The sequence below is a fragment of the Balaenoptera borealis genome (genome assembly GCF_965194805.1).
Source record: "Balaenoptera borealis genome assembly, chromosome: 8".
NCBI lineage: Eukaryota > Metazoa > Chordata > Mammalia > Artiodactyla > Balaenopteridae > Balaenoptera > Balaenoptera borealis.
Genome location: NC_138865.1, coordinates 42,308,596 through 42,331,749, shown reverse-complemented (window position 1 = coordinate 42,331,749; position 23,154 = coordinate 42,308,596). Strand labels below are relative to the sequence as shown.

At 42.1% G+C, this 23,154-nt stretch overlaps 1 protein-coding gene across 9 annotated transcripts in view; it reads left to right on the top strand.

Annotated features, from left to right (window-relative positions):
- Window positions 1–7,441: 7,441 nt before the first annotated feature.
- NFX1 (nuclear transcription factor, X-box binding 1) overlaps window positions 7,442–23,154 on the top strand; it is a 78,318-nt gene continuing 62,605 nt past the window's right edge. For 2 of the 9 annotated variants that reach the window (XR_014247589.1, XR_014247590.1), the window contains exons 1-3: window positions 7,445–7,631; window positions 8,506–8,624; window positions 11,200–12,198. Coding sequence is in view for 6 of the 9 variants with exons in the window: in XM_082402417.1 (XP_082258543.1) it covers window positions 8,522–8,624; window positions 11,200–12,198 (1,102 nt within the window). In the remaining 3 variants the exon portion in view is untranslated. Of the gene's footprint in view, window positions 7,632–8,505; window positions 8,625–11,199; window positions 12,199–23,154 lie in introns of all 9 variants that reach the window. The other 7 variants (XR_014247588.1, XM_082402412.1, XM_082402415.1 and 4 more) reach the window with 5 other exon arrangements.

The window sequence follows — 23,154 nt, the reverse complement described above, 5'->3', positions numbered from 1 at the left end:
AAACATTTATTGAATGCCAGCCCTGTAGAGTCTCTATACCAACCCAGGGGATACCAAGAACAATCACAACTCCTCTCTTCAAAACTTCACTGTCTAGTTATAGGTGAGGATGAGACACGGATGTAACCCTCTCCCACCCCCACTAACCTCACCCTTGAAGAAGCCTTCCAGTGGAGCAAACGTTACACTATTCATCATTACCTTCTTGAAACCTTCCTTGGCTTCCTTACAAGTTCTCACTCAGCCCTTTTAATATTTCTTCCATTATAGTTCCAATCTGGGATGACTTCTTACCCTTCATACTTTCCTTGAGATAACTCACACCCATGATTTTAACTATTACCTATGAACTAATGCCTCAAAATAACTGTTACTAGCCCAGACCTCTTTCCTTATTCTTATTTTCAGTTCTGGGTATTCCAAATTAAATGCCCCACCACTACCTAAAATCTAACATCCAAATTAAGCTCATTACCCTGAGCTTCACACTCAACCAACGTTCCTGCTTTATTTCTTATCTTGCCAGTGTTAAATCAGTGACCCATATATTGCCAGTTTTAGTGGGTGATATTTAGTGCTCCAGCTAGACCTCTTTAGTACATTGGATACCAGTGAACAATCATTCTACCAGTCTCTCTTCCCTTGGCTTTTGTGATGGTACTCTGTGGTTCTTCTATTCTTCTGACTATTCCCTCCAAGATTCCTTTCTGAAATTCTTATCTCTCCAACCCTATAATGTTGGTGTTCCTCAGGAGTCCAGCCTTTATCCACAGTACTTCTTTCTCTGCTCACTTATATTTAATAATCTCAGCTATTCTCGTGCCTTTAACTGCTGACTTCTAAGTCTATACTTGTATCCCTGGTCTTGCCACTGAGTTTCAGAATCCTGTTTATATCCACGCGTTGCCTAAGAGTAATCTGGATGTTCCAGAAGCCCACAAACACTTCACATTCAAATGGCCAAGACAGCTATTATCTTTCCCCCAGACCTAACCTCCTGTTTTCCCTGCCTCAGCTAATGGAACCATTATCCTCCATCATTCAAAACAGAAAGCTCTTGAGTTGTCCTTGATGCCTACATTTTGCCTCATCCTACACATTCAATTAATCATTAAACCCTGCTTTTAACCCCTACGTGTTTCTCAAATCCAGCCCCTCCTTTTCTCTTTTCAGCTCTCTTTGGCTTGGACATCCCTCACATAGCCTTTGTGAATAAATGACCTGCTTTCCCTTCTTGCATAAAGTCCTGGTTCGCTGACACCTCCAGCAGGGCTTAAAAAGCTGCCTATTGGCCCCTGCCTCTCTGCAATGGTTTATTGCTTAGTCTTTTCAGAACAGCATTCTCTTTCATTTAGAGAACTGCCTCCCCAATTCCAAATGTGTGATTATTGGAAAAATACCAATTAGAGTAGCCCTACCTTTACTTTTCCACTATGGGAGTGGGCTTGTAACCAGGTTTGTGCCTATTGAAGTTCATCCCTCAAATTTTCTAAGGGGAAATGCTTTCCTTTTTTTTTTTTTTTTACCCTTTATCAGTCTGAGAAGTTTGAGATATTGAGTCGAGAGAGCAGCCAAGAGGCAGAACGAAAGAATCCTCATGGCACTGAGCCCTGACTTCTGATCTTTGAGATTCTCAGAGTGCTCCAAGTCTCTGCAACTCCTCCTTTAGTTCTGTGAACTGAGAATTCTGCCAACAAACCCCCTTTTCTGCTTAAACTAGTTGGAATTGGGTTCCTGTCACCTGCTAGTAAGAGTCCTGTTCTAGTTCTCATGCATCTGCCATACAGTCATGATTCCCTGCCTCTGCTCATACAGTTTACCCTCCCTGGAGCTGTAACCGATCAATGGGCTCGTGTGCCCACGGCACAGAAGGCCAAACTGACAGTGGTTGTTTGCAGGAAAGTCAGGGTTTATTGCAGGGTGCCAAGCAAGGGAGTGAGAGACAAGTCTCAGATCCACTCCAGCTTGGTCTTTGAGTTAGGGGTTTTTTAAGGAGAAGAACAAAGAAGCTGGGGTTAATCATCATTTTGTGACATTTCTTAATTGTAGTTTTGGGAGTCAGGACGCCTATGGTTTACGAGTCTGGTCTGGTGGTCCGTGACCAGGGTTGGGTGGGTCTGTTAGCTCATTTTGCCCTGGAGGAACAACCTGAGTCCCTACCTTAATGATGTTACTGACAATAGCAATTTTAGTCATCTGACTCTGGTTGATTAGTGTTCAGTTAGCACAGGATTGAGGTCAGAGGGGACAAGAAAGGGAATAAAATTTTGGATAGAAAGGTAGGGGATAAACTCGGTACGGGAACTTGGTTTTAGGGGTACTCGGTTTCAGAGCTTCCTTAACACCTTTGTCATTCTGCTAATTCTTGCTATACTGGGAAAAGACCAAAAGGCAGGCCCTGGTCTTCGTCAATCCCAGCGAATTTAAGGCAAGTGGAGAGGATAAATCCTGCGGTAGGGGCCCTCTGGTGATCACTGCTATAGCTACCACCAGTTAGCATCACTGGTCGGTTAAGCATTAGAAGCAGAATTGAGTGCAGTCGGTCTCCTTAGGTTGTAATCTAGCAGCCCCGGGAGATTAACAAGGGTGGAGGAGACTAGCATGATCCAGTAGAGAGAAGTTTGGCGCTTCTACATCTATTATCCATATCCCTTAGCTTTCCCCTTATACATTCTTACATCACATAGGGAGTTGGTTTGTTTTATTGCTGCCTGAGTCGTACCCCCATAGATTCTTATGTAGTATATCTAGAGACAGTGTGGGCACTTGGATTTTTTAAAAGCTCCCCAGGTAGTTCTTATGTGTAGCTAATGTTAAGAACCACTGCCCGAGGGTGCCTGATCAGGACGAACCTGTTTTCATGGACAAGCAGTCTGACTCTTGCCATAAATTTCTGCAATGAAGAGATAGGCAATGATTGCCCTAAGGCAGAGTTTTCATCCAGAGAATGAGTTGGGAAGTATTACTTTCTCCTCTGTTTTTTGGAAGAGTTTTCGAAGGATTGGTGCCAATTTTTTGACTGTTTGGTAGAATTCACCAGTGAAGCCATCTGGGCCTGGCTTTGTGGGAAGCTTTTTTTGTTTTTTTTATTACTAATTCAATCTCTACTTGTTATAGGTCTATTCAGATTTTCTATTTCTTCTTGAGTCCGTTTTATTTATTTATTTATTTATTTTGGCCACGCCACACAGCTTGTGGGATCTTAGTTCCCCAGACAGGGATCGAACCTGGGCCTCCTGCAGTGGAAGCACGGAGTCCTAACCACTGGACTGCCAGGGAATTCCGAGTCCGTTTTGATAGTCTGTGTATTTCTAGGAATTTTTCCATTTCATCTAGGTGATCTGATTTGCTAGCATACACTTGTTCATAGTATTACCTATGATTCTTTTTATTTTTATAAGGTTGGGAGTAATGTCCCCTCTTTCATTTCTAATTTTAGTGATTTGAATTTTTCTCTTTTTTTGTTTTTCTTGGTCAATCTAGCTAAAAGCTGATCAATTTTGATGTTTTTGGTGAATGGATCAACTTTGTTTTTGTTGATTCTTTTCTATTGTTTTTCTATTTTTTATTTCATTAATTCCTGCTCTGACTTTTATTATTTCTTTCCTTCTACTTGTTTTGGTTTAGTTTGCTCTTCTTTTTCTAGTTCCTTAAGGTAGAAGGTTAGGCTACTGATTTGAGATCTATCTTCTTTATATTAATAAATCTTTTTAAGGGGAGTTCCCTGGCAGTCCAGTGGTTAAGACTCCACGCTTCCACTGCAGGGGGTGTGGGTTCAATCCCTGGTCGGGGAACTAAGATCCCGCGGGCTGAGCGGTGCAGCCGAAAAATTAAAAACAAAACAAATATTTTTAGGGCAGTTCAGGTTCACAACAGCATTGAGCAGGACGTACAGAGAGTTCCCATACACACCCTGTCCCCACACATGTACAACCTCCCCCACTAGAGACGTCCTGCTCCGGAGTGGGACATTCGTTACCATTCATGAACCTGCATTGACTCGTCATCACCCAAGTCCATGGTTTACATTAGAGTTTACTTTTGGTGTTGTACATTCTATTGGTTTTTACAGTGAACCCACTATTATAGTATTGTATCATACAGAGTTGTTTCACTTCCCTAAACATCCTCTGTGCTCTGCCTGTTCATCCCTTCCTTCCCTCTAATCCCTGGAAACCACGATTTATTTTTTTACTGTCTCCATAGTTTTACCTTTTCCAGAATGTCATATACAATAGTTGGAAACATACAGTATGTAGCTTTTTCACATTGGCTTCTTTCACTTAGTATTTGCATTTAAGTTTCCTCCATGTGTTTTTCATGGCTTGATAGCTCATTTCTATTTAGGTCTGAATAATATTCCATTGTTTGGATTTCTTTTTTAATGTAAGTATATATAGCTATAAATTCCCACCTGAGCACTGCTTTCGTTGCTTGTCATAACTTTTGGTATGTGGGGTGAAGCACTGTTTGTATAGGAAAGGCAGGATAAATGCTTGCTTACTTCCATTTAATGACAAGTTTTGGAAATAATGAGTGGGTTCCCTAGTATGCCAGTTATGAATTACTGACTTTCAGTTCCAAATTTATCCTTTTTGCCTGCTCTGTGAAATGGATTTGGGCCCTTTAAATACTTATCCTTTACCAGCTGGCAGGTATTAAGCTTTGTCAGTAGAGGGCAACAGAGAGATACTGCAGGAGGAAAGGGTTTGCTTTCCTGTTTCTAGTGTTTGGGTTGGGCAGGCTTCTGTGCTGTAGGCAGCTTCTCCAGCGTCTGGTTCCTGTGCTTCAGCACCTGGTTTCTTCAGTGTATGATGGCCAGCAGCCAGAAATTTCTCCTGGCACCTTCCCCTCCAAAGTGGTTTGTGGTAGACGGCCTCTTGTGAGACACGTCCCAAAGAATGGCTTTCCCCAGCACCATATAAGGTAGATTTCTGGCAACTTCCACCAGTGCAGCACCACAGCAGCTTCCCTATCTAGTGAGCCATAGGCGCCTCCCCTCTAACAAAGTCTGCACCTCAGCTCTGGGGTGATCTTCACTGGACACTTTATCTCAGCCCTAGAGGAAGTGGCTCTTCCTTACATTGCTAATCCTGTATTCTTTTAGAGTTCTCTTTTACTTCTTTACTAGTCAGTCCCTTATTACTCTAATCCCTTGTTGTAGTTAATAAGTCTTTAAATAAATAAAACCTTCCCTGTTTAAATTACTATGTGGTTCCTCTCTCCTGACTGGACTCATAGACTGATACAACTGGTAATTTCTAAAGGGGACGGTAATGTTTTTTGTTTGATGAACTTATCTGTCAAAATTAAGAATTTCTGTTTAATCCTTTTAGCAATGAAGGATAAAACTAATGGACATAATAGAAGACAGCTGAAATGTCTAAAACTGACAAGATATACAAGTCTTGTATATCTACAATATACAAGAAACCATCAGCAAGAAAAACTGAGCAACCTCAACAGAAAAATGGGCAAAGGATGTGAATAAGCAATCTAAAAAGAGAAACTCAAAAGGTCACTAAAAAATGTTCAGACTCAGTAATCAGAGAAACTCAAATTAACAGAACAATGAGATTATCGCATCACACCTTTTGGTTTAAAAAACATTTGGGAGCTGGATAATGGTTATATCTCAAATATACCTTAGATCTGCCCTCTCCTCCCCATCACATTTGCTGTCACTCTAGTCCAAGGCCACCATCTTCTGTATTAACATAATACAAAAATGCAACTTTTCTGCCCACTTATATTCTTGCTCCCCCACAATTCACTCTTCGCCTGGGAGCATGAGAAATCTTTAAGGGTAATTCAGACGCTGAAACTGAGTGCCCCTAAAACCGAGTTCCCTTACTGAGTTTATGATTAATCTCTCTATCCAAGACTTTATTCCCTTTCTTGTGTTCCCTCTGACCTCCATCCTGTGCTAACTGAACATTAATCAACCAGAATCAGATGACGAAAATTGCTGTTGTCAGTAACATTGTTAATGTACTAAAATCACTATTATAGAGATCATTAATGTACAAACTCAGGACAAGATGAGCTCCCAAGCCATGGACCACCAGCCCAGAGACTTGTAAACCAGAGACATCCTGACTCCCGAAACTATGATTAAGAAATGTCACCAGATGATGATCAATCCCAGCCTCTTTTATCTTCCCCTTTAAAAAACAAAACAAAACGAAAAAAACCCTAACTCAAAAACCAAGTTGGAGTGGATCTGAGGCTTGTCTCTCACTCTTTCGCTTGGTGCCCTGCAGTAAGCACTGTACTTTTCTTCACCAAAACCTGGTGTCAGTAGATTGGCTTTGCTTCGCATGGAGTGAGCAGACCCGTGTTCAGTTAGGTAACAATACCACGTCTTTGCTTAGAACCTTTTAACTTCCTGTTGCTCTTCGAATAAAATCCATTATCATGGCCTGCAGGTGATCCATGTGATCTCCTTACCTACCTCTCCAGTTTCATACTGTGCCACTCTCCTTGCTTACTGCTCTCCAGCAAATATTTCAATAACTTGAACACTTCAAGCGCTTTCCTTCCTCCATAGCTTTTGCACATGCTATTCCCTCTGAATCTTCACATAGCTTACCCTTCTCATCTGTCCTTCTACTCAAAGAAAGCTGGCCACCTTTTCTGGAGGAGATCCTAGTAAGTCTCTATCACTGCTACCCTACTTATTTCTTTCATAACGCAAATTATTAGTTTGTAAATATAAATTACTTAGTTTTAACCTCCCCTACTAGACAATGCACTTCATTGAGGGTAGAGACCATGTTTGTCTTTTTCACCATTAACCTCCAGCACTTAGAGCAATGCCTAAGACAAAAATAGGCATTAGAATGTATGTGAATGAATGACTCTATTTTGTGTTCTTGGGGAAGCCTGGACCGGTGAATTACTTTACAAATGCAGATGCTTCACACTTAAACGTTGTGTTCTAGTTAGTAATGCAACAACAAAACACAAACAAAAGAACGCCACACATTCACTCAAAACATTTTGCACTTTGAAAATTATCAGTGCCTCCAAACTTTTCCCCCCTCACGTTGTGTCCATCTGCCCGTTCAAGTCCTTTATCATTTCTAATAAATGGTTTTTCGTTTTCTAAACTGATTTATAAGAGCTATTTGTATGTTAGCCTTTGATCGTTTGTTTTGCAGGTATTTTTTCCCAGACTGCCTTTTGACTATTTAGTTTTTGTTTTCATCCTAAGCCTGAACTACTCTAGTAAGGAGGTTTTGTCTGAGGTGACTCCAGAAAACCAGGTGAAGCTGGCTGGGTGGGAGGGTAAAAGGGCATGGTAGCAGGAGAGCACAGGGACTCTCAAAAGGAAAACAACTATTGATTACGCAAGTCCGGGCCCGCCTACCCTCCTGGGATCCTAGCCACCTACAGCCACTAGCAACCTCCTTCAGCCCGGAGCCTGGCGCGCCTGTCTGACGTCACGGACGCACCGCACAGTTGACTCAGGCCGCGCAAACTCCGTGGCCGTCTACCGGGCGCGCAGAAGCGAATATTCTCGCGGCGCCGGAAGTCCAAGGCACGTGACCGGGTGACAGAGCTCGCTGGGCTGCAGGGCTCGCTTTAGGTGTTGCGGCACGGGATGGCGGAGGCGCCTCCTGTCTCAGGTACTGTCGTGGCCCGCGCGGGACTGGGCCCCTCTCGGGGAGCGGAAATTGAGTCAGTGACGAGTCCTAGGGCACCGGCCATTCGTATCGCGAGAGTGGCGCGTACTAGGGTTGGAGATAGTGGCTCGGAAGGGCCAAGCTACGCGCGTCGTGCGAACGGAGATCTTAACCATCCTTGACTGCGTGGTGAAGCCCGGCACCTGGTTTCTGAGGAAAATGGGTTTGTCCCGCTGAGTCGATGTGGGTGTCCCGCTCTCTCCAGGGCTCATCCCGGCCTTCCTAGGGCAGTGATATCCGACAGGCGGGCGTTGGCCGGGTCACCGCCCGTGACGGTGTCGGGCTCTCGACGCGCGGCGGGTTTGCTCGCTGCGCTTAAGATGTATTCGTGCGTCCTGGGGCAGCGGCGCGTGCGCGAGCCGAGCACCCGTGGTTTCCAGTGTCAGCCTGCCACGAACTCGCAGTGTCAAGTCTCGTTTTCCTCATCTGTGAATTGGGAGTAAATAAGTCAATTACTGTGAAAGTTCCCGCCGCTGCTGTACCTGTTACACAATTGTTAGCTTACTTCCTCTCCCGGAGTTGCCTTTGTGTGCAGAGACAGCCTCATTTGGCTGTTAATAAAACATCCATTAACACTTCCTTCAGGGTACCTTAGATCTTTGTTTTCCCAACTCTTTGGACAGTGACCGAAAAGGAATATTTTACATGGTGACCTCAGTGCACACAGACATAAATATAAAAGCGAACCAAAAATTTCAGGAAGCAGTGGTTTCCCTTACTATATGCAATACACTCTACTACATATTTCGTTTTAAAAAATACTTGTCCCAACCCACTGCATGATTTGATTTCATGACCCACTCTTTCTGAAAAACAGGGCAGCAGTTTGCAGCATGAGGTTTGTGAACAGTCATGAATTTGAGTCTTCGTTCTGCTACCTACCAGCTGTTGGGGCAACCGAGAAGAGTATATATGTATTTGTGTACTTGGTGGCAGGTAAAATGTATTTACTACTGTGGGTCTTGATCAAAAAAGTTGGATAACACACTGCATTGGTGTACCCTAGTCCAGATTTAGGTATTAATTCATCTTGGAGTGTAGGGACCTTGTTAGGCTGGTGTTTTGTTCTTCTCCCACCCATTTTTTCCCCAGATCCTCTAAATTGGATCCGTTGGTCTTCCTATCCTTAGGCTCACTTCTGGCCCATTTCTACACCGTTCAATGTTTGAAGCAGAATTGAGTGGGGCTAGTTGTGAGTCATAGTTTGGGGCTATGGTGTTGTGCCCCAGGTTACAACCTCTGCCCCACCTACTGAGGCAAAGTCTCCTAGTCCAAAGACCTCCCCAGTCTGTCTCCTGGGCCTTAGTTTGTTTTTGCCTTAGTTCCTATTCCATGTTTTTATTTCAGCATCATCTCTAACCCACACCTCCATCCCCACTCAAGGTTTAATTCTCTTACCTGCTATTGTCCTGGAACACCAGCCCAGTCCAAGGGGTATCTTTCTGCCCATGGGCAGACTCTCCAGTGCCAACTTTGTCTCTGGACTCTGTAATCTACAGTTGGATTTTCCCTTACTCTGCTCCACCCACCTGTTGGTCACCTACCATGGTATTATCTTGGATCTTACCTTATCTTATCTTGATCTTATCTTATCTTATCTTGGGTACCACTTGTACTATAACCAAGCCTTGGGGATACAGCCTATTTATTAACTTCCAGCTGCTCAAAATAGTGAAAAAATAAAGGTGTCTCAGATCTTTGTGTTCAGTTTCCTGTGCCCTTTTCCCCTTCCTCATGTCTCTCAAGGATCTTTTGGAGGGCTTTGCCCACTGCCTCATGTCTGGTGGAACACATACTTTATATGAATAGGTGCTGCCCTGTCTAGATTCTCAAGTTACATCAACTCTTTGCTGCTTAACATGAAAACACCCTCTTCCCATCCTTTACCAGGCTATTCTGGACGACTTTACTGACGTTTTTCTGCCCCTCTTACAGCCTTGCTTCTTCAAGCAGAAGAAAACTACACAATACCCACTTGGTCTAATCTACCCATTTCTCCCTTTAAGTTATCTCTTATATTTCTGGAACACCTTCTCTGCCACCTTCTGAATTTGTCTAATCCTCTTGCCGTTTTGTAAAGCCCTCCACCCCACCCCCAGAATTCTGCCCATTGAAAGCTTTAAGGACAAATCCTGGATTGAGAGAGAGGTTACCCTGTGACCTTTATGATCTCGCTCAATTCTTAAGTATATGTTTCTGTGATACGGGGCCGCCTAACCTCTCACATTAGAGTGTAGTATAAGAGTGTGATCTCTAGGGTCACATAGCCTGGGGTGGAATCCTGAATCTGCTTTGGAATACCTCTGTGGCCTTGGGCAAGTTACTTACTCTCTACAGTGTCTCAGTTTTCTCATCAGGAATGTAAGGATTAAATGAGTTAACATATGCAAAGTGCTTAGAATAGTGCCTGACCCATGTTAAGTACCTAATAAATGTTAGGGCTTATTATTAAACCTGAAACCCGCAGGCTGTGCACCGCACCCATCTATGGTCAAGTCTGTGTTTCAGGTAGTTTGTAGTCCTAACGACAATAATAAAGCACTATTTTAACCACTTTTTGCATGTTACTAACCTTGCTTTAATCTTCATAGCAACTCTCTGAAGTAGGGATTCTTACTATTCCATTATTGAGATTAAGTAATTTGCATAAAGATACAAGTGATGGGCAGGGATTTAAACGCAAATTCCAGGCCCTGTTGATTCATAGAATATTCTGTATGCTACACATAGTTCTGACTTTGCTACTAACTGGTTTTGTATCCTTAGGCAAATCATTTCATCTTTGGACTTCAGGGACTGAGTTGACTATAAAGAAGCATGTTAGGGGAAAAAATGAGTAGGTTGAAGGGACATATGCTTAATTTTTGAGACTCTGGAATTCTGAACCATATTACAGAGATTATATATGGAAAACCTAAAATATATTCCTGGGGGGAAGAGATGAGGTGTACTCATCCTGCTAAGTACTGTCTGTGTGAAGTCTTACTTAAATTCCACAATGACCCTTTGGAATAGTATTATCAACTTTTGTCATGTATGAGGAAACTAAGGCTAAAAGCAATCAGGTGGTATCCCTAAGCTCATACTATAAGTTGGAGGGCCAGACTTTAAACTGATTTTGGCTGACTCCAAAGCCTGTTTACTTAATGCTACCTTAGAGTTTTGAAAGACCACATTGAACCTGCTGATTGATGTCTCACCCCTGAACTGTTTGCTGACCTTACATTTGTCGCTAAACGTAAACGCGTTTATAAATAATACCCGATAGCCCAGGTGAGCAGTTTTACTTAGCAATTCAGCAGTATCTGTTGGTGAGGCTGCTGGATATGAGATGATCAGTCTTCCACAAGCACCTTGAACCTACCACCTTCACAGGAAACATAGACCTTGTATAGAGACTGTTTTATACAAAGTCCCTAGGAAAGTAACTTTTAGATATGGCTTACAGTCTTCGGGCTTCATGAGTGACCAATTAATTTCTTTACGTGCATGTCTGTTTCTTATGTCCTAGGTACTTTTAAATTCAATACGGACGCTGCTGAGTTCATTCCTCAGGAGAGAAAAAATTCTGGTCTAAACTGTGGGAGTCAAAGGAGACTAGATTCTAATAAAATTGGTAGAAGAAATTATAGTTCACCACCTCCCTGTCACCTTTCCAGGCAAGTCCCTTATGATGACATCTCTGCTGTTCATCGCAGTTATCCTTCAGGAAGCAAGCCTAAGAGTCAACAGACTTCTTTCCAATCCTATGCTACTAATAAATCACTCAAGAGCCATGGCCTTCCAAATCAACCTTGGCAGAAATTGAGGAGTGAAAAGCAGCATATCAGAGTCAAGAGAGCACAGGGTCTCACTGACCAGACCTCAGATGCAGCTGGCTTAGAAAGTGTGACCAAGTCAGAGAGTGGGACAGACCTCAGAGAGCACAGCCCTTCTGAGAGTGAGAAGGAAATTGTCGGTGCAGATCCCAGGGGAGCAAAACCCAAAAAGGCAACCCAATTTGTATACAACTATGGTAGAGGACCAAAAGTCAAGGGGAAACTCAGAAGTGAGTGGGGTCACAGAATGACTCCCAGACCTGAGGAGGCGGGACCTGAAAACACCAAACCTGTGGGGGTTATCCACCCTGATTCTTCAGATGCATCCTCTAGAAAAGGAGTAGCGGATGGGTATGGGGCCAGGCGCAGCGAGCAGAGAAGATACCCACAGAAGAGGCCTCCCTGGGAAGTGGAGGGGGCCAGGCCACGACCAGGCAGGAATCCACCGAAACAGGAGGGCCAACGGCAAACAAACGCAGGATCCAGAAGCAACATGGCCTCCGTTCCAAAGGAAAATCTCAATGAAAGACCAGCAAAATCTGCCTGTGACAATGGGAACTTGGCAGTTGCCAGCAAGTCTTCGAGAAGGGTTGACCCAGAGAAATGTGCTGTAAGGAGGCAGGATCCTCAGGTAGCATCTTTCCCCCGAGGCAAACAGAACCACATGCTAAAGAATGTGGAAACACATACAGGTAAACCTACCTGAATGGGTGGAAATGTTTTTTCTCTCTCTCTTTTTTTAAAAAAATTTCTGAATAGGTAATATATTCATACAATTTAGAAACCAGAAAATATAAAAAGGTACATAGTAAAAGTCTCTTTCTGTCCTTGTTCATCATCTCCTTCGGTCCTGCCACCACCTGCTTCCCTCCCCAATAGGTAACCACTTACTTAGTTTTTATATATCATAAGCAAATACAGGTAAGGAACTTTTTTCTTAACAAATAAGGAATTTAAAAATTGCAGGTATGGGTGGTATAGATGTTTGGTTACAAGATTTGTTTTGAATTCTGAAAGCACAAGTAGGGGGTGGTAACATCTCCACTGCCTCTCCTGGTTCCAGCCTGCATCATCTCTTGTCTGCTTATCTGCAACAGTTCCTAACTAATCTTGCCATCTCCAGTTTTTCTCTTTGAGTTCACCTCTTACGTCAGCCTCAGAAAGTGATCTTTCTAAAACACGTATTGAAGCACGTATCCCCTGCTTAATTCTGTTCACTTTTTCTCGTCACCTACAGATTCTGCCTTCTGCCTTACCCAACAGCCTCATCTTCTGCTGCCTCAGTCTCCACCACATTTTACTCCCTGGACTCTATACTGTCATCTTTCCATGCTGTTGCATATGTGGCTCCTTCTGTCTACACTGTCTACTACTCAGCTCACTGGTGAATTCTTACTCATTCTTCAAAAGCTATAGTTTAGTCACATGTCCAGAAAACCTTTTGTCACCTCCACAGATGGCATTAATCTTTTCCAGCTCTGTGATATGTCCTTCCCTTACATACACATGCTTCTTTATAGCACTTACCACTGGAAACCATCATTTGTCAGTGCCCTCCACTAGTTTATATGCTCCTTGAAAGCAGAGACCATATTTTTCCTTTCAGTATCTCTATTGCCTAACACAGCTCTTAGAACACAGTAGGTACTCAGCTCTGACTGTTGGAAAGTTCTTTCTTACATTAAACTGAAAACTTCTTTCCTGTAAATATTTCCTGTCTCCTAGTTCAAATTCTGTCCTCTGGAACTACACAGCAACTAGTCTCTCTCCTCACAGCTTCCTTCCCACTCATTGCACATCAGCTCTTTGCAGTATTGGAAGACACTTCTCATTTTACCCTGAGTATATATTTTATCCAGGCTAAATAGCTTCATTCCGCCAGCTTTTTGTCATGGACCTTCACCATTCTGGTCTCCCTCCAGTTTAATGTGACATACAGCCTAACACAGGGAGCCACCACCTGCCCAGGCCTGTTTTTACACAGGCCTATAGTTCTAGTTCTCATTTGCTTCACCAGGCAGTCCTTCTTGGGATCTCGACTTGTGTGTGAACAAAGGCAATGTTATACCAGAGTTGTTCTTGAATTCTCAAGGCTGGTTAATAGTTTCCTATTGATTCGTAACAAATTACCACAAATGTAGTGGCTTAAGATAACACAGCTTTACTGTGTCATGGTTTCTGTGGGTCAGGTGTCTGGGTACAGGTTAGCTGAGCTTTCTACTCAGGGTCTCACAGGACTGAAATCTGGCCAGGGACGCAGTCTCATCTGATGTGTGGGGTCCTTCTTGATGCTCACTGGTTGTTCAGAGGATTTAGTTCCTAATGGGTGTAGGATTGAGGTCCCCATTTTCTTGCTGGCTGGGGATCACTCTCAGCTCTGAGGGGCCACCCGCAATTCCTTACCACATGGCCCTCTTCACAGCATGGTAGTTTGCTTCTTCAGAGCCTACAGGAAAGAATCTGCTACAGATTCTTTACATCTCTCTGCCTTCTGTCTCTGATCACTAGACTCTTTTAAAAGGGCTTGATTAGATCAAGTCCACCCATACTTGAGGGGAGATTATCCAGGGCATGCGCACAAGGAGCTGGGAATCTTGGAGGCCATCTTCGAGTTCTGCCTAACAAATCTCTCTGGCTTCACATCCCAGCATTTTCTTGAGACCTCTTTATTCATATTTATTGAGTAGATGCCATGTGCCAAGCACTGTTCTAGGTACTGGGAATACAGCACTAATGAGATTTACGTTCTGGTAGGGAAGACAGGTAGAAAGCACTTAAATATTTAATATGTCACGTGATGATAAGAGCTAAAATATAAAGCAGGGTTTTTTAAAAATTTATTTTTGGCTGCATTGGGTCTTCATTGCTGCGTGTGGACTTTCTCTAGTTGTGGCGAGCGGGGACTACTCTTTGTTGCGGTGTGCAGGCTTCTCATTGCAGTGGCTTCTCTTGTGGAGAGCGGGCTCTAGGCACGTGGGCTTCAGTAGTTGTGGCACATGGGCTCAGTAGTTGTGGCTCATGAGCTCTAGAGTGCAGGCTCAGTAGTTGTGGCGCACGGGGGCTTAGTTGCTCCACGGCATGTGGGATCTTCCCAGACCAGGGCTCGAATCCGTATCCCTTGCATTGGCAGGTGGATTCTTAACCACTGCGCCACCATGGAGGTCCCATAAAGCAGTTTAAGAGGACAGGGTAACAGGGGCGCCAGTTTACATAGGTTGGTCTCTTTGATAAGGAGACATTTGAACATAGACCAGAAGGAAGTGCAGAAGTGCACCACGTGGCTCTCTGGAGAAGGGCATTTCAGGCAGAGAGAGAAGCAAGTGTAGATTGGGGTGGGAGGGGGGCGTTGTAAGCAATGAAGAGGTGGGCAGTAGGGGAGGTCAGAGAAATCACAGGGGCTGGGTCACGTGAGACTCTTAGATTTGGTTCTGAGTAGGAAGATGAGAAGCAGCTGGGAGGTTTTTGGAGACGGGGTGGCATGATCTTACAAGCATTCTAAAATGATCACTCAGTCAGCTGTGTGAGGAATGGGCCCTAAGGAAGCAAGGGATGAGTTAGGAGGCTGTTGTGGTAATTCAGGTACTTGATGGAGACTTGGATGAAGGTATCAGTGGTGGAAGAGGTAAGAATTGGTTAGACTCTGGGTGTATTTGGGAGGTAAAGCTGACAGAATTTACAGATAGACTGGATGTTGGATGCGGGAGCATGAGAGGAGTCCAGGATGCAGCCAGGGTGTTGTCCGTGAGCAAGGCGAGAACTGCCGCACAGTGCAGTGGTAGCGCATGGGAGGGGAAAACAGTGTTCATTTTTTAAACTTTTCACTTTGGAATAATTTTAGATTTATAGAAAGTTTGCAAAGATAGAACAGAGAATTCCCATACACCCTTCACCCAGCTCCCTGTAATGTTAACATCTTTGTCAAAACTAAGAAATTAACACTGGTACCATGGTACTGACTAAACTTCAGACTTTTTTTTTTTTTTTTTTTTGGCCACGCCGCGAGGCTTCCAGCGGGGCTTGTGGGATCTTAGTTTTTTGACCAGGGATTGAACTCGTGCCCTTGGCAGTGAAAGCGCAGAGTCCTAACCACTGGACCGCCAGGGAATTCCCCCGGACTTTAGTTGGATTTCACCAGTTTTCCCACTAATACCCTTTTTCTGCTCCAGGGTCCAATCCAGGATACCACACTGCATTTAATCAGCATGTGTCCTTATTCTCCTCCAATCTGTGACAATTCCTTAGCCTTTCCTTGTTGGAAAACGTGTTTTTGTGTTATGTTTTGCTTTGTCTCCTCCTTCTTCAGGAAAGATAAAGAATTTGGTTAAATTTATTAGATTTGAGTTGTCTACTAGACTACCATATGGATATGTTAAGTAGAGAGTTGGATATAAAATTCACGGAAGAGATCTGGACTAGAGGTTTAAATTGGGGCATTGTCAGTGTAGAGATGGTGTTTAGTGGACTAGAGGAGGTCACCTAAGTTGTGAGTGTAGTTAGACAAAATAAGAGTGAGGATGGAGCCTACCTAGGCTTGGCTGGAAAATGAGCATCCAATAAAGGAAACGGAGAAAGATTAAACAACTAGGATGTGAAATGTTCTAAACACCAAGTAAAGAAATTCAAGGAGGAGGGACTGATAATTGTGCTAAATGCTGTTGATCAGTACAGAAGGATAACTGCACATTGACTGTTGGATTTGGCAATGTGAAGGCTACTGGTCTTTTTTTTTTTTTTTTTTTGAATTTTATTTTATTTATTTTTTATACAGCGGGTTCTTATTAGTTATCGATTTTATACGTATTAGTGTATATATGTCAATCCCAATCTCCCAATTCATTGCACCACCACCACCCCCCCACCTCACCGCTTGCCCCACTTGGTGTCCATACGTTTGTTCCCTACATCTGTGTCTCAATTTCTGCCCTGCAAACCGGTTCATCTGTACCATTTTTCTAGGTTCCACGTATATGTGTTAATATACGATATTTGTTTTTCTCTTTCTGACTTATTTCACTCTGTATGACAGTCTCTAGATTCATCCATGTCTCTACAAATGACCCAATTTCGTTCCTTTTTATGGCTGAGTAATATTCCATTGTATATATGTACCACATCTTCTTCATCCATTCGTTTGTCGATGGGCATTTAGGTTGCTTCCATTACCTGGTTATTGTAAATAGTGCTGCAGTGAACATTGGGTTGCATGTGTCTTTTTGAATTATGGTTTTCTCTGGGTATATGCCCAGTAGTGGGATTGCTGGGTCATATGGTAGTTCTATTTTTAGTTTTTTAAGGAACCTTCATGCTGTTCCCCATAGTGGCTGTATCAATTTACGTTCCCACCAACAGTGCAAGGGGGTTCCCTTTTCTCCACACCCTCTCCAGCATTTGTTGTTTGCAGATTTTCTGATGATGCCCATTCTAACTGGTGTGAGGTGATACCTCATTGTAGTTTTGACTTACATTTCTCTAATAATTAGAGGTGTTGAGCAGCTTTTCATGTGCCTCTTGGCCATCTGTATGTCTTCTTTGGAGAAATGTCTGTTTAGGTCTTCTGCCCAATTTTGGATTGGGTTGTTTGTTTTCTTAATATTGAGCTGCATGAGCTGTTTATATATTTTGGAGATTAATCCTTTGTCTGTTGATTCGTTTGCAAGTATTTTCTCCCATTCTGAGAGTTGTCTGTTTGTCCTGTTTGTAGTTTCCTTTGCTTTGCAAAAGCTTTTAAGTTTCATTAGATCCCGTTTGTTTATTTTTGTTTTTATTTCCATTACTCTAGGAAGTGGATCAAAAAAGATCTTGCTGTGGTTTATGTCAAAGAGTGTTCTTCCTATGTTTTCCTCTAAGAGTTTTATAGTATCCGGTCTTACATTTAAGTTTCTAATCCATTTTGAGTTTATTTTTGTGTATGGTGATAGGGAGTGTTCTAATTTCATTCTTTTACATGTAGCTGTCCAGTTTTCCCAGCACCACTTATTGAAGAAACTGTCTTTTCTCCATTGTATATCCTTGTCTCCTTTGTCATAGATTAGTTGACCATAGGTGTGTGGGTTTATCTCTGGGCTTTCTATCCTGTTCCATTGATCTATATTTCTGTTTTTGTGCCAGTACCATATTGTCTTGATTACTGTAGCTTTGCAGTATAGTCTGAAGTCAGGGAGTCTGATTCCTCCAGCTCCGTTTTTTTCCCTCAAGACTGCTTTGGCTATTCGGGGTCTTCTGTGTCTCCATACAAATTTTAAGATTTTTTGTTCTAGTTCTGTAAAAAATGCCATTGGTAATTTGATAGGGATTGCACTGAATCTGTAGATTGCTTTGAGTAGTATAGTCATTTTCACAATATTGTTTCTTCCAATCCAAGAACATGGTATCTCTCTCCATCTGTTTGTATCATCGTTAATTTCTTTCATTAATGTCTTATAGTTTTCTGCATACAGGTCTTTTGTCTCCCTAGGTAAGTTTATTCCTAGGTATTTTATTCTTTTTGTTACAATGGTAAATGGGAGTGTTTCTTTAATTTCTCTTTCAGATTTTTCATCATTAGTGTATAGGAATGCAAGAGAGTTCTGTGCATTAATTTTGTATCCTGCTACTTTACCAAATTCATTGATTAGCTCTAGTAGTTTTCTGGTGGCATCTTTAGGATTCTCTATGTATAGCATCATGTCATCTGCAAACAGTGACAGCTTTACTTATTCTTTTCCAGCTTGTATTCCTTTTATTTCTTTTTCTTCTCTGATTACCGTGGCTAGGACTTCCAAAACTATGTTGAATAATAGTGGTGAGAGTGGACATCCTTGTCTTGTTCCTGATCTTAGAGGAAATGCTTTCAGTTTTTCACCATTGAGAATGATGTTTGCTGTGGGTTTGTCGTATATGGCCTTTATTATGTTGAGGTAGGTTCCCTCTATGCCCACTTTCTGGAGAGTTTTTAACATAAATGCGTGTTGAATTTTGTCAAAAGCTTTTTCTGCATCTATTGAGATGATCATATGGTTTTTATTCTTCAGTTTGTTAATATGGTATATCACACTGACTGATTTGCGTATATTGAAGAATCCTTGCATCCCTGGGATAAATCCCACTTGATCATGGTGTATGATCCTTTTAATGTGTTGTTGGATTCTGTTTGCTAGTATTTTGTTGAGGATTTTTGCATCTATATTCATCAGTGATATTGGTCTGTAATTTTCTTTTTTTGTAGTATCTTTGTCTGGTTTTGGTATCAGGGTGATGGACACCTCGTAGAATGAGTTTGGGAGTGTTCCTTCCTCTGCAATTTTTTGGAAGAGTTTGAGAAGGATGGGTGTTAGCTCTTCTCTAAATGTTTGTTAGAATTCACCTGTGAAGCCATCTGGTCCTGGACTTTTGTTTGTTGGAAGATTTTTTATCACAGTTTCCATTTCAGTACTTGTGATTGGTCTGTTCCTATTTTCTATTTCTTCCTGGTTCAGTCTTAGAAGGTTATACCTTTCTAAGAATTTGTCCATTTCTTCCAGGTTGTCCATTTTATTGGCATAGAGTTGCTTGTAGTAGTCTCTTAGGGTGCTTTGTATTTCTGCAGTGTCTGTTGTAACTTCTCCTTTTTCATTTCTAATTTTATTGATTTGAGTCCTCTCCCTCTTTTTCTTGATGAGTCTGGCTAATGGCTTATCAGTTTTGTTTATTTTCTCAAAGAACCAGCTTTTAGTTTTATTGATCTTTACTATTGTTTTCTTTGTTTCTCTTTCATTTATTTTTGCTCTGATCTTTATGATTTCTTTCCTTCTGCTAACTTTGGGTTTTGTTTGTTCTTCTTTCTCTAGTTCCTTTAGGTTTAGGGTTAGATTGCTTATTTGAGATTTTTCTTGTTTCTTGAGGTAGGATTGTATTGCTATAAACTTCCCTCTTAGAACTGCTTTTGCTGCATCCCATAGGTTTTGGATCGTCATGTTTTCATTGTCATTTGTCTCTAGGTACTTTTTGATTTCCTCTGATTTCTTCAGTGATCTCTTGGTTATTTAGTAGTGTATTGTTTAGCCTCCATTTGTTTGTGTTTTTTATGGTTTTTTTCCCTGTAATTCATTTCTAATCTCATAGCATTGTGGTCTGAAAAGATGCTTGATATGATTTCAATTTTCTTAAATTTACTGTGGCTTGATTTGTGACCCAAGATGTGATCTATCCTGGAGAATGTGCCGTGGTCACTTGAGAAGAAAGTGTAATCTGCTGTTTTCAGATGGAATGTCCTATAAATATCAATTAAATCTATCTGGTCTATTGTGTCATTTAAAGCTTGTGTTTCCTTATTTGTTTTCTGTTTGGATGATCTGTCCATTGGTGTAAGTGAGGTGTTAAAGTTCCCCACTATTATTGTGTTACTGCCGCTTCCTCTTTTATAGCTGTTTGCAGTTGCCTTATGTATTGAGGTGCTCCTGTGTTGGCTGCATATATATTTATAATTGTTACACCGTCTTCTTGGATTGATTCCTTGATCATTATGTAGTGTCCTTCCTTGTCTCTTGTAACATTATTTTAAAGTCTACTTTATCTGATATGAGTATTGCTACTCCAGCTTTCTTTTGATTTCCATTTGCATGGAATATCTTTTTCCATCCCCTCACTTTCAGTCTGTATGTGTCCCTAGCTCTGAAGTGGGTCTCTTGTGGACAGCATATATATGGGTCTTGTTTTTGCAGTCAAATGCTCTACCACTGAGCTATACCCCCTTGTTTTTGTATCTATTCAGCAAGCCTGTGTGTTTTGGTTGGATCATTTAATCCATTCACGTTTAAGGTAATTATAGATATGTATGTTCCTATGACCATTTTCTTAATTGTTTGGGGTTTGTTTTTGTAGGTGCTTTTCTTCTCTTGTGTTTCCCACTTACAGAAGTTCCTTTAGCATTTGTTGTAAACGTGGTTTGGTGGTGCTGAATTCTCTTAGCTTTTGCTTGTCTGTAAAGGTTTTAATTTCTCCATCAAATCTGAATGAGATCCTTGCCGGGTAGAGTAATCTTGGTTGTAGGTTCTTCCGTTTCATCACTTTAAGTATGTCATGCCACTCCCTTCTGGCTTGTAGAGTTTCTGCTGAGAAATCAGCTGTTAACCTTATGGGAGTTCCCTTGTATGTTATTTGTCGTTTTTCCCTTGCTGCTTTCAATAATTTTTCTTTGTCTTTAATTTTTGCCAATTTGATTACTGTGCGTCTCGGCGTGTTTCTCCTTGGGTTTATCCTGTATGGGGCTCTCTGTGCTTCCTGGACTTGGGTGGCTCTTTCCTTTCCCATGTTAGGGAAGTTTTCGACTGTTATCTCTTCAAATATTTTCTCGGGTCCTTTCTGTCTCTCTTCTCCTTCTGGGACCCCTATAATGTGAATGTTGTTGCATTTAATGTTGTCCCTGAGGTCTCTTATGCTGTCTTCATTTCTTTTCATTCTTTTTTCTTTATTCTGTTCAGCAGCAGTGAATTCCACCATTCTGACTTCCAGGGCACTTATCCATTTTCTGCCTTAGTTATTCCGCTGTTGATTCCTTCTAGTGTATTTTTCATTTCAGTTATTGTATTGTTCATCTCTGTTTGTTTGTTCTTTAATTCTTCTAGGTCTTTGTTAAACATTCTTGCATCTTCTTGATCTTTGCCTCCATTCTTTTTCCAAGGTCCTGGGTCATCTTCACTATCATTATTCTGAATTCTTTTTCTGGAAGGTTGCCTATCTCCACTTCATTTAGTTGTTTTTTTGGGGTTTTATCTTGTTCCTTCATCTGGTACATAGCCCTCTGCCTTTTCATCTTGTCTGTCTTTCTGTGAATGTGGTTTTTGTTCCACAGGCTGCAGGATTGTAGTTCTTCTAGTGTCTGCTTTCTGTCCTCTGGTGGATGAGGCTATCTAAGAAGCTTGAGCAAGTTTCCTCAAGGTTACTGGTCTTGCTAAGAGCAGTTTTAGTGGAGTAATGGAGATGAAAGCTTGATTGGAATAGAAAGAGAGGCTTACCCCAAATATAAGTGTCCGTGGCTGTTTGAGAGTGGGCTTTGCTTGCTCTCACTCTGTACTGAGAGAACCTAGCACTGCCCAGTCCTCCCAGACTGCCTGGATCCCTCATTCTGCAGTAACAAAACCCCCTATATCCTTAATTTGTTTTGGCTCTGCTCCTGCTCTTAATTGACCTATGGCCTTCTCTCAGGTCACCACTTCCTTTACAGCCTCTCAGAGCCTGCTGTTTTCCCTTATCCCACTTGCCTTAGTTTCTGGAAGATGGGGAGAGCACACTCCTTCCCCAGTGTCATTTCTAAACTATTATTCTTCTACCTTTGTATCAGAATCCCTGCTCCTTTGAAGCTAATGCTGCATGACCTCTTCTCGCCATCCCCTTCCATGTCTCCTTACCTATGTCATCTATTAGCCTCCAAATCTCCCAGCCCCAGCCTCATTTATTAATGCATCTACCCTGTATCTTTTTTCTGCCCCAGTGATTCTCAAGGTATAGTCACAGATCAGCAGCTGTTGGCAACACCTGGGAACTTGTTAGAAATGCGCATTCTTGGGCCTCACCTCAGAGTTAGTCAACAGAAATTCTGGGTGTGGGGCCCAGCAGTCTCTTCTTTTAACAAGTCTCCAGGTGATTCTCATGCACATTCAAGTTTGAGAACTACTGATTTACCATAAATCCTGCTGTTGTTCTGGGTGACTTCAGTGATCATGTGGGTTATATCATTCTCAGGTTCTTTGATCTTGTCACCTGCAGTGACCTTCATATCCATTCCACCTCCGCACCCACTACCAAGGAAATGACCCTGGGGATGCCCCGTCTCTGAAATCCTAAAGTCCTGTGTTCTGCTTTCTGACCATAACCTCCTGTCCTTTTGGCTCTCCCAGTCTCTTCCACCCATTATCAGTTCAGTCTCCATCCTTCTTCATCCCCTCTTCAGGCTAGGCCTTATTGAAGGTCATTTGAAGTATTATCCTTCTGCCAAGACATTTGGCAGGATCCCAGCCCTGGATGGATGCTGCAGTCTAGCTTTTCTACCCTATCTGGATAACAGAATGCCATTTCAGGAGATCGTATAACAGTATAGATTTGGCACTGCTGCAAATTCATTCGCCCTCTGAGGAAAGCCTTCCTGATCACCCTGTTTAAAACTATAATACTTCCCCCACTGCCGACCCTCACTAACCTCTTTTCCTGGCTTATTTTTTTCCATAGCACTTATCACTATTTGATGATACTACTTATTTTCATTATTTATTTGTTTATTGGCTACCTTCCACCACAAGATAGTAAACTTCATAAGGGCAGAAGATTTCTGTCTGTTTTGTTCACTGTATATCCTTAGTGTCTAAAGAGTGTCTGGTACATGGTCGGTTCCCAGTAAATATTTTTGAATAGTGGTCTCCAGCTCAGCTGGCTTTCAGCACTGCCCTTTTCCCTTTATATGACCTTGGGCAGCTGTCCCTCCCATTTTCATCTAAGACTACTACAAACCTTTTCCACACTTAAACCTTCCTAACATTGATCTCTCAACCTTAGTGGACCTCCTTGCCTCCTACTTCACTGAGAAAGGGGAGGTCATCACTGAGAAAGGGCATAATTTTCTCAACTTTTTGCTTTCTCTAAGCAAACTCAGAGACATCTGTGCCTGTTACTCCTTTTCTTTCATTCTAAGATCTCTT